At 33.6% G+C, this 12,067-nt stretch overlaps 1 protein-coding gene and 2 long non-coding RNA genes across 8 annotated transcripts in view; all 3 read left to right on the top strand.

Moving 5' to 3' along the window:
• Positions 1-1,387: 1,387 nt before the first annotated feature.
• On the top strand, positions 1,388-2,339 carry LOC123671454. Of its 3 annotated transcripts, none has more exons than XR_006746102.1 (4): positions 1,388-1,614; positions 1,718-1,843; positions 1,899-2,142; positions 2,235-2,339. It is a non-coding gene; the product is annotated as an uncharacterized LOC123671454 (long non-coding RNA). The 3 variants fall into 3 exon arrangements; XR_006746103.1 differs by having other exon boundaries at positions 2,246-2,339; XR_006746101.1 differs by having other exon boundaries at positions 1,899-2,333.
• Position 2,340: 1 nt separating this feature from the next.
• Positions 2,341-3,244, top strand: LOC123671455. 2 transcript variants are annotated; one of them, XR_006746105.1, is made up of 3 exons: positions 2,341-2,718; positions 2,776-2,871; positions 2,954-3,244. It is a non-coding gene; the product is annotated as an uncharacterized LOC123671455 (long non-coding RNA). The 2 variants fall into 2 exon arrangements; XR_006746104.1 differs by having other exon boundaries at positions 2,341-2,871.
• A 6,996-nt stretch (positions 3,245-10,240) lies between these two features.
• Positions 10,241-12,067, top strand: part of LOC123671456 (V-type proton ATPase subunit C) — a 50,901-nt gene continuing 49,074 nt past the window's right edge. Inside the window, exons 1-3 of one of the 3 annotated variants that reach the window (XM_045605315.1) lie at positions 10,241-10,400; positions 11,004-11,152; positions 11,209-11,362. In XM_045605315.1, the coding sequence (XP_045461271.1) occupies positions 11,021-11,152; positions 11,209-11,362 (286 nt within the window). In that variant the 5' untranslated portion in view covers positions 10,241-10,400; positions 11,004-11,020. Of the gene's footprint in view, positions 10,401-10,648; positions 10,671-11,003; positions 11,153-11,208; positions 11,363-12,067 lie in introns of those variants that run through there. The other 2 variants (XM_045605313.1, XM_045605314.1) reach the window with 2 other exon arrangements.

Here is a 12,067-nt window from a genome sequence, read left to right on the forward strand (position 1 = left end):
TATATTTACAGAAGCCTACTTTTCTTTCGAAAAAATATCAACTATTTTCAAAGATTTAAAAATCAGAATAACACAAGAAGAATGAATGAGTACTTTTTCCCAGGTCATAAATTAACGCTAAATGAAAGGAGCACGACTTATATGTGCATTACATTATATAGCTTTTTACCTAAGAGTATCAGGAATTTGACAGAATATAACACGTTTCGTAAAAGAATATATGCCCTTATTACTGGTTCAGAACCTTATGACTTACAAGAATTCAAGGAAGCATGCCAAAGATCTCATTAACTTTCAAATCAATATTCAAATCTGTTTGACTTATTTTCATTTTGTTGTCATGTAGATAATAATTCTGAAATAAATATTTTTGTTGTTGTTGTTGTTGTTAGATAGTAAAAGAAACTGGGCTCTGTAATTGCACTCTCTTAGATGCACCAATTATTATTTCTTGAAAATGTTATGGAATTTTTTTAACTATATATTCAAACCCAACTTTTTAAAGATATAACGGAAAATGACATTTTTTTATCGATTTTCAACAGCCTGTATCTTTTTAACCGGGCCGAATCGGAAAAAATGGTAAATGAAAAAAGGGTTTCTATTGACCTCAGGAATCTTCGGTTGAAATATATGTACAAGTCAAAGACTCACCCTGTATATTCAAACCTAACTTTGTAAAGTTGATGTAAATGAATATTTTTCGGAAACAAAATATATTAATTAGGGTTAATATCAGTTTAAGGGATTTCAGATCTTTTGTATTTATTTGGTTGGAATAGATACAGGTAATGATCATTAGGTAGTTTTCGTTGAAATTAATAATTCAAGACCTCGTGAATTTAGTGTTCTGTACAATGTACATTCATGCTTTACTTCTACTTCTTCATTAGTCATTTAAATATTCCAAAATCATCAATTTGAACGGGGAATATATATTTGATTTTGAAATTTTTTCGAAAGGTCCATAATCATCTCATGAACCAGATATCAATTTAATATATTCTGCCATCTCAGTAACTTATAACTTTATGATAATGGATAATCTCCTTTATGTTTATGATTATGTCTCAAAAAAAAAATCATTATCTCAAATTCACATACCGACTAACAAATACAAAGCTGATATTAACTTAACATTCTTTACCAAGAAAAAAAAAACAAAGAACGAAAGAACCAGATCTACGGATCTTTGAATCATGCGCAAATCGTACATGATTCGATCTGAGCTAGTGAGCTGAAAAGAACCATTGGGTCAATTGAACGGGTCTTTTGAACCGGGTCGTCTCAGCCATAGATCTGGTTCGACCCGGTTCTTCGAAATTGAACGAACCACACATCCCTACTTCGAATTCTTCATAGAGTCACAGAATAGAGAGGTATTACCCATAGACCTAATATCAAATGGACAGGCCCTTAGAGAGAAATTCTGGCATGCCGCATATGAAAGAGAGAGATGGAGCTAGATGAGTCAACGTCAAAATCATATGATCAAAACATTGAACTCACATTCAGAAAATCGCTAATTTTTCTCTCATTCTGAATTGAACACATAGTTAATCTGATTGATTCGATTTGTAAAAGTGTTGAACATTCTAATAAAAGGAATTAGCGGTAAGTATTCCGTGAAATCTTTATCGGATTTCAATAAGTTCATGAAACTTATTGAAAGGCCGATTTCATCTTGAAAATTAATCGAAAGCTCATGTTTTTCTAGAATCCATCTGCTATTGCGAAATTCAAAGCACCAAAAGAACTAATTTTCAAATAAAATGCCTCACACTCGTGCAGCCTTCAATTGTACAGCGAGATTAGAAAAAAGCCAAAAGTTGAAATTTCATTCGTAAGTATTTATTTCTTTTAATAGCCTCTGAATTCATTCATAAAGGAAATATCAGTTCACAGTTTTCCAAAGGATGACAAATTAAGGGAACAGTGGATGAATTGAAAAGAAGAAGAATTGATTTCAACCCTTTTTCCTTGTTGAAAATATGCAGCAACCGTTTTCATCAACATGATTTATTAATATTCATGGTACACAAACTCTGAAAAAAGATGTTATTCCTTCAGTTTTCAGTTTCTCCAATTATATGCCTGGGAGATTAAATTATGGAGATAAATGTCTAGAAGATAATATAGAAGGTACATTAATATTTTATTTTTTAAGGATGTGAAATATCTATTTATTTTCCGTCCCTTATTTTATTCATTCGTATAAATAATTATTGCAAAAGAAATTGAACAGGACCAGCCAGAGACAAAACAGCAAGACATGGGGCAACCAGAGACGTTACAACTGTTTATAATATCAAAATCCTCTGCTGCTGCCATGGAAGATTGAATACTAATATTAGAAATACTAGAAATAAGAAACCTGGGAATGAGGATTTCCAAGAATGGAACACTAGACGAAGTAATATCTGAGAGAAACATCCAAAGAAAACCAATAATCTCAATGTTAAATAGGATATTATCGATTGAAAACATAAATGTGAATAATAAGAAAATAATTCACTCAATAGTTAGGACATAATAACATACAGCTCTGAAGTGAACAGCAGCTGGAAAATCTGAAAGAGACATGATACCAAATGATACAATAAGACATAGAATGGAAATAAGACATGATATTATTGATCTTAAGAACACAACAGTTGGTTTGGTACAGACAAGTCCATAAATACTTGTGATACTAGGTGTGATTTAAACAAGAATAATGTAGGTTTGAATTAAAGAAAAACCAAATTTAAAGCTCAAATAGTTTGAAATTTTCAGTTTTTTAGATTGCCATACTAAATGAGGAACATATTCTGTGCCGTGGCTTAAAAATTCATCTTTAGAGAAGCTCATTCGCTGAAAGGCTGAAAATGGGTATCTTGAATTGTTATTTAGTTGAAAATTACTTTAACGTATGACAACAACAACTTATAACGTTATGATATGTATTTTTCAGGAAAAATGAATGTATCATAACTGATCCTTGGAGAGATAAGGAGAAGAAGATCCATAAATTTCAAGATTTGGAGGAGTTTAGAACTAAAAAGAGGTAGAGCTCAATCCTGAAATTTTTCAATATTCTGGATATTAAATGATTGGAAGAGTGAATATCCTCCTTAGTGGAGAGTGAAAAATCCGACTCGAAGATGTTCTTCCACATGCGCTGATAGGCTAAGTCGGACCATTTTTTTAAATCATTTATTGTAATAATGTATTTTGAACAGCAATAAAAACTCAATGAATACAATTCTTCATAGACTTTCTTTTTTTTCATTGCCTGTATTATTTGGAAACAATTTTCTGAAAGATTTTACTATTATCAAATTGATAAGTGACTTGAACTAAACTAGTTGGAAGTAATACAAAATTGAAGAATGAAATGTAATACACATAACTGATTCTATTCAAACGATAAAATTGTTTGTAAAAATGATTTTTCATTCTACCATCAATAATATTGGTACTTAGAATTTTGGTTGTCGAAAGCCAAAGTAATAAAATAGAACAACACAAATAGGTGATTACTAAGCAGTATACTTTCATTTTGAATCTTTAAATGGTTATATTTAAGAATTAGTCTATATTGAATTGATTATTCCAACCAAACATTTGAAAGAATGATCATCTTCACTCAATAATAACATAATATAACGATTTTCACTTGATAAAAATATATGAAAATTATTCTCATTTTAAGTTGCGATATAATAAAAAATATATTTTTTCTACTATCTTAATAGAAAACTTCATTCTCGCCCCTAAAGAAGGAAGGAAAAATGTTTTCCTCCCAGCAGGAGTAGAAGTACCATTTTCCTCCCTGACTGATAAAAATGACGACCTTAAAAGTAGTAGAAGAGACTATATACATACCTAAGGAAAAAATGCTTTCCATTCTTGGTATATAAATAATAAAAATATTATTTATTATAGCTTTTTCCATAAATTCTCAAACAAAAATTAAACTTTTGATAGTCGAAAATAGATTAATATAAGAAAGATTTCAAGCAATTCTAACCCTCGTTTACATTGCTAGAATTCCAATATATCAAAATAACAATGAGTTTCATTCAGAATAAAAGAAAAATTCAAGATTTTCCAAACGTAAGTCCAATGTTTTGGTCATATGATTTTGACATTGACTCATCTAGCTGCATCTCTCTCTTTCATATTCAGCCTGACGCGAACTCTTCGTGAAAGTCTCGTTAGGGCCTGTCCATGTGATATAAGGTCTATGGTATTACCACAGACTAACTAGTAATCTGTGGTATTACAGAAGCGACTCTCTTTGACATTTCCATTGTTCTCGATGTAGGGATGGGCAATAAATATCGATATATCGAAATATCGATATTTTTTCAGGAAATTGTCGATGAATATCGTTTTCAACCGAAATTATCGATATATTTATATAGATTTCAGAGTATCAGATTCGATATTTTTTTATATTTCTCATTATCATAATTTATTATTCTCTATATAAAGATATAGGAAGACGTCATATGAATATAACAACATATAAGGTATATAACAAGTACACATTACAAATACAATAATTACATAATAGACTTAATTAAATAGAAATCATGTAAAAATATCACTATCTAAAAATTCGTGCACACTATAGAAAGCAGTCTTCAACAGCACCTTTTTCATCTCCAGACTGAATCGCTTTTCATCCAACCTCTTGAAAGCATTCGGAACTTTATTATAAAAAACAGGGCCCCAATGGTCAATGAACTTTTGGGATGAGGTAAGTCGATGGTAAGGTATCTCTAGAGCAGATTTATTTCTTGTGTTGAAAGCATGTCTGTTCATATTTCTTGGAAACTGTTCAATATTTTGGTGAACATATTTTAAACAGGCTAGGATATACATGCTTGATATTGTAAGTATCCTCCCTGATACAAACGAACTCCTACAGCTGTCTCTGGCTTGAAGGCCGCAAAGTGTTCTAATTGCCCTCTTTTGCAGCCTAAAAACTCTAGATGCTTCCGATGTTCCCCCAAAAAACTATCGCATATGAGGCCAAAGAATGGAAATTAGCGAAATACGCTAACCTAGCTATTTCGTCTGAAGTGCACATTTTTATCCTACGAATCGAAAAAACTTCGCTGACAACCTTCGGGTTAAGACATCTATATGGGTTTTCCAACCCAACTTACTCTCTAGATGTAGTCCGAGTAACTTGATAGAGGATACTTGTTGAGTTGCATGTGAAAGCGAAACTTGTTGAGTTTTTGAATCGTTCAATTTTTACCTATTTGCCTTATGATTTCGACCTCACGAAACATAGTATACTTTAGTTCCATTAGTCGAAAATCCTGATTTAGCGGACTATAAAATGAATATCGAATATTTTCGATATATGTAGCAGTTTTGAAATTCTACTCATCGAAAATAAAAAGTTATGTCTCGATCTTGCTGAAAGCTCAAGAAAAAAATAGACATAATAAAATTGTAATAGAATTCAAAGGCCGTTGTTAAATACCTTTCTTTCTGTACATAAACGTCCGGAACCATTTATTGGTTATTGCTGGAATTCCCAAGATCCCTTTTACCTACCCCATAATGACCCATACAATAAAAAGCATTTTCAGTTTTGAAATTTTTCATATTGAAAATATGTAAAACTACTAAATATCATGTTTTCAACTGAATCTGGTCACGATGAATCTGGATTTTCGTCTAATGGAACTAGAGCATAATATGTTTCGTGTGGTCAAAATCATAATGCAAAATATTGAATTTGACACTTTCAAATAAATATCGAGTATTTTCGATATGTAGAATTTCAGAACTGAAGTACCTGCTTCATCTTGAAAATATTCTATAAAAATGAAAGTAAACTACTAAATGTGTCTTCAACTGAATCTGGTCAAGATGAATCATAATGCGACATATTGAAAATATCGAATTTGAAACTCTGAAATACCTAAATATCGAAATGTAGAATCGCAAAGCTGAAATTCTGCATATCGAAAATATTCCATGAAATGGGAGCAAACTACTAAAAATCTGGATTTTCGACTAATGGAAGTGGATCAAAATATTTTTCGTGTGGTCGAAATCATAATGCGAAATATTGAAAACTAATAAATATGTCGTTTTCATCTGAATCTCGTCATCTGAATCTTATTATTCTCCTCTACGATAGAAAAACTTTATTGAATTCAACAAAATAATCCCACACTAAAATATTACAGCGATATATATCGATATTTTTACTCTAACATATTTCGATACATTTCGATAGTGTCAGAAAATATCGGTAGAATATATATCGATAGTTTTCTGTCCTTTGCCCATCCCTATTTCGATGTTACCAATTTTGGTGACCTTGAAAAACTGTCAGAAGGGTGGTAGTTCTACATGACCACAGAATAGTAAATATTTATATTAAAACTTCTCAATTCTATGACATGGCGGCCCATTTGAAATTACATTTGTATGATTACTGTATACCTAATATTTGGGACATGACTGCGTATTGAATGGAAGTAGAAATTCTATTTCAAAATATTTTTCAGCGTCAATTTGTATTTCATTTCAGAATTTGAATTAATGGTGAGTTTCCGACTTTTATTATCTTACTTGAATTTCCCGAAATACAATAAAATCGCTTTTATCGAATACATTAATAATAATAAATAATAATTTTATATATATCGTACTAATTAAGTAACCACTGATTCAATTTTATTATTTCAAATGAAAAAGTATTCAATCATTTCATGGAAAAAATATCTTTCTCTAAAGGAATTTTATGTTATAATTAGTATGAATGCAACCTTTACTGTACCTGACTTAATTCACAATTTTTTTAACAACCAAATTAACCTTGTAACCATACTCACGGAGTATTATTTATTTGAACGTAACATGCAATTTTATATTGAAAGGAGCAAATTTGCTGAATAATTTTTTTGCAACCAATCATCCTACAAAGAATGACACTACCTTTGTATTTTTGGATAATTTTAGGACATTGAATAGTTGAATGAGTTCAATGAAATCATGATCATATAAGTACTTCAACAAACACATCATACCGATTGTGTTACAATTGATTTGATGATAAATTTAGGAGATTAAATTGTTGAATGAGTTGAAGACAAGATGAATGTGCAGGAGATAAGACTGAATTTATATTTGGAATATTCATTTTATATCAACTAAGAATACTAATGACAAATATCAATACTAATATAATAATAATAATAAATGAGTTTATTCAAATATTCAATACAATAAGTACAATTTCCTATTAACTTAAAAAAATAAACTGTGAGTTATCTCTAGAATAATGTTAATATATAATTGAAATCCCAATGATACCTTTCGGTGCTTGGCTAAAACTAATATGTAATGTTCAGAAAATTGGTTCAATGGTATCGCTAAAAAATTATCAACAATTAAATTCAATTTATTTACAGATAATATACATTTTCAAATATAATAAACAACTCAGATACATTAAATTTTCCATTTACCTTACACTATGCACTTTGGTGAAAACACCTGTGTGTGCAATTTTATCAGAAATATACAATAAATCAAAAGAAAAAAAAGGTATTGTTGACATGATGTTACAAAACAAAAACAATGACATAAGCCACAGCTGTGGAAAATAACCCTAACAATCCTCACAATAACACATGAATTCGAATGCCCCCAAAAAAATTCTCCAAACAATTTTGATTAACTCGTCTGGTGAAAAGATATTTGAAACCAGATGAATGTGTGACTCGCCACAACTGTTTTATTCCATTTATGGTGATGAACCAACATTTTAGGCATTTAATTATTGATGTAACATCTTTACCCTGAGTATTAAATACCTTTATAGATTTGATAAATACCATCATTTCATTAAGGTATTCAATTTGATAATCTTTCAGGAGTAACACCAAATTTATTGGCCAATTCAATAAAATTACTTCCCCTGTCATTCACAGTACCATCCACAATTAAACCAACTTCTTCCAATTTTTCAATAGACAATTTTTTCAATAGGAAAAAATGGTTGGAACTGCTTTAGGAAGAAGACGTTTTTTCAAGAAATTAGTATACATGTTGTCCTCGAAATGTGCAGCACATATCCTATATCCTTTCAACTGGACAGAAGATTTTCCAAAGAGATCCTCTCGGGAACATATGGTTAACCATTGATTAATTCTGGAAAAATAATAGTAATAAGATTTCGAAATCCACCCTAACATGAAAAACCTTCCTACCTTTCAGTTTCCTTTGGTAAATTGAAGAATGACAATTAACCGTCTCTCGTGCGATTCAGACTTCCACGTATCAAACAATAAAATCCACCTTTTTTATTTCCACTCAGCTGCTTTCCAGTCAGGTGCGTGTCACCCCCGGGGCTCGGCGCACTAGAGCTTCGAGCCCTTGCTATGAGTGGAACGCGCCAAAACGAAACTGTCAAATTCAACGTAAACAAACCAGCGTTCTACAGCTGTCTCGTACTTTATGCGAAGTAACGGTCTTCTTTCTCTCTCACACCTGTCAGGGCTCGAAGCCCCGCAAATGCGGGGGGTGCTTCAGGGGAAAGGGGAAGGTAACGCGAGGGCTCGACGCCCTGTTTACTGGAACACTACAAGTGCGCTTCGGTACGCTTCGGAGCTGTACCGAGGAGCTCCTGACGTTGTCTGGAAAGCACCTAAAAGCTGCTTTCCAGTCAGGTGCGTGTCACCCCGGGGCTCGGCGCACTAGAGCTTCGAGCCCCTGCTATGAGGGGAACGCGCCAAAACGAAACTGTCAAATTCAACGTAAACAAACCAGCGTTCTACAGCTGTCTCGTACTTTATGCGAAGTAACGGTCTTCTTTCTCTCTCACACCTGTCAGGGATCGAAGCCCCGCAAATGCGGGGGGTGCTTCAGGGGAAAGGGGAAGGTAACGCGAGGGCTCGACGCCCTGTTTACTGGAACACTACAAGTGCGCTTCGGTACGCTTCGGAGCTGTACCGAGGACCTCCTGACGTTGGCTGGAAAGCACCTAAAAGCTGCTTTCCAGTCAGGTGCGTGTCACCCCGGGGCTCGGCGCACTAGAGCTTCGAGCCCCTGCTATGAGGGGAACGCGCCAAAACGAAACTGTCAAATTCAACATGAACAAACCAGCGTTCTACAGCTGTCTCGTACTTTATGCGAAGTAACGGTCTTCTTTCTCTCTCACACCTGTCAGGGCTCGAAGCCCCGCAAATACAGGGGGTGCTTCAGGGGAAAGGGGAAGGTAACGCGAGGGCTCGACGCCCTATAGCAAGGGCCTTGCTATGAGTGGAACGCGCCAAAACGAAACTGTCAAATTCAACATAAACAAACCAGCGTTGACAGGTGTGAGAGAGAAAGAAGACCGTTACTTCGCATAAAGTACGAGACAGCTGTAGAACGCTGGTTTGTTTATGTTGAATTTGACAGTTTCGTTTTGGCGCGTTCCCCTCATAGCAGGGGCTCGAAGCTCTAGTGCGCCGAGCCCCGGGGTGACACGCACCTGACTGGAAAGCAGCTTTTAGGTGCTTTCCAGACAACGTCAGGAGCTCCTCGGTACAGCTCCGAAGCGTACCGAAGCGCACTTGTAATGTTCCAGTAAACAGGGCGTCGAGCCCTCGCGTTACCTTCCCCTTTCCCCTGAAGCACCCCCGCATTTGCGGGGCTTCGAGCCCTGACAGGTGTGAGAGAGAAAGAAGACCGGCACTTCGCATAAAGTACGAGACAGCTGTAGAACGCTGGTTTGTTTACGTTGAATTTGACAGTTTTGTTTTGGCGCGTTCCACTCATAGCAAGGGCTCGAAGCTCTAGTGCGCCGAGCCCCGGGGTGACACGCACCTGACTGGAAAGCAGCTAATATGAGTTGGAACAACGCCCGTTCTTTTGAACTGAGATCATCAATAACTTACTGTTCTGTTGATCTACAAATGAACGTTGTTTCGTACAATTCGACCTAATAGAGAGTAAAACTCATGAATAGACTATATTTGTTTGATTGAATTATTCGAATAAGTGAATAAATTCAAGAATGAATATTCAAATACAAAAAGGCGAAAAAGTCCCAACTCTATTGTAAATGCATGTCCTGGACGCCGCCAGTAGTGAGTATAACATAATAATAATGTTATTATAGGTCTATGACCGAATAATAACATTAATATTTTATTATTATTATAGGTCTATGGTTTCGGTGGACTCGAAACAAATATTTTCAAATAGAGTTCTGTGGTTATAAACATGTGACATTTGACTTATATATAAATGTAAATATATATATCCTACCAGAACTTCTAGATGGCGACACAATAATCACGTGAAATATCATTAACGATTTGATCAGCTGTATTCTGGTGCTTGGGAGTGGTTGTATATTTTAGAGTGTCTTACACCTATTTTGTGAAGCAAGGGTAAAAAATTAATTACTCATTCACTAATTGTCCTATATTTTCTCGCATCACATTATATAGTCAGTTTATGAATTACCAGAGACCAATACTTATCCTGATATTAACTGTTACCTACATATTCTTGAGATAAACTTAAACCTTCATAAAATTATTTAGCATTTAAACTATTTTCCTTCCCTCTTAATTCATTAGCAATATTCAGTAAGCATTCGAATGCTTCCATATTTTGCCAGTGATTTTTTGACTGTTCATATTGAAAGCTGAGTTTAGGTATGGAACTGTTGTTTTTAAAGTACTTCAGTTTAATTCAATTGACTTTCAAATACTTACGTGAATATCTTGTATATGTTTACATTTTTATTCTCAAATCTATCTTTTATCACATGAATAATAGCAGGTAAAAGTTCATCACATGATCTTCATTGCTTGAATTTTATGTATGTATCTGCTTTGATGATTTGATAATTACAAGTTATATTAATAACAATTCATATCAAGTTGTAAATCAGAAGTTCTTCTAGATCTGCTGGATATATATTGTAGGATAATTTTTAGATGATAGACATGATTGCGACTTTATCGATTTATCAACTTTTATTTCAGCTTTGTTCAACGCTCAAATGACGGAATACTGGTTAATTTCTGCACCAGGAGACAAAACATGTCAGCAAACATGGGAGACAATGAATAACTTAACAAACAAGCAGAACTCATTGTCAGTTAATTACAAATTTCAAATACCAGATTTGAAGGTGACATTATCTGTTCTTTCATATAACATCTACTGATGATTTCCATTTTTCAAAAGGTGGGTACCCTAGATCAACTAGTTGGTCTTTCAGATGATCTTGGAAAATTGGATGCTTTTGTTGAACAAGTTACACGCAAAGTTGCAGCCTATCTTGGTGAAGTTCTGGAGGATCAACGAGACAAACTTCAAGAAAACCTGATGGCAAACAACAGTAAGTAAAAGTTCCAGAGAGTTGGATATAATATATTCGTCCATGAATGCATTTCTGTTGAAAATATAGCATGAAGATGTATGTTCGTGAGATAAGAAGTTTAAGTGAACAGAGAATATAATATGTTCACTGTATTCACTTTGAATTTGGGAGAAATATTTGTTTGAAGTAATATTTACTCAACACCCATTAACATTTTTGTTGGAAACACATTTTGTTAAAAGGCATCAATAGAATATCTATCAGTAGTGGTACCACAGATGATTGAATTTTTTTCTCTATAAGTATGTCAATTTATTTCATAACTAAACCGAATTGCTTGAGAACACCGGGAGTTTCCAAGACGATTGGTGTTTTAAAGACAGTCTTATGAGATAAATTCAATCTCGGGTGAAATTTCATTAGACTATTTCACAGAGTGAAAGATGAAATATCTGAAATTTGTAAAAAAAAATTAAAATTGATGTTGACCTGCCCATATATAAATCTTAACACCAAACATGACAGGCTTATCAGAGTCAAGTTCAGGTTAATATAATCTGGACTTGACTAGAGCTCTAGATCGGTTCATTTAACATGAATGTGAAATAGTCAGTCATTGTTAATATAACAAATATTGCAAATAATCCTGTGAAAAAATTTAAAATATTTATATTAAAGTCATAATGCTCTGTTATATAGGTGTGATAGCATAAAGGGTTTTCT

This window comes from Harmonia axyridis, chromosome 1 (genome assembly GCF_914767665.1).
Source record: "Harmonia axyridis chromosome 1, icHarAxyr1.1, whole genome shotgun sequence".
Taxonomy (NCBI): domain Eukaryota; kingdom Metazoa; phylum Arthropoda; class Insecta; order Coleoptera; family Coccinellidae; genus Harmonia; species Harmonia axyridis.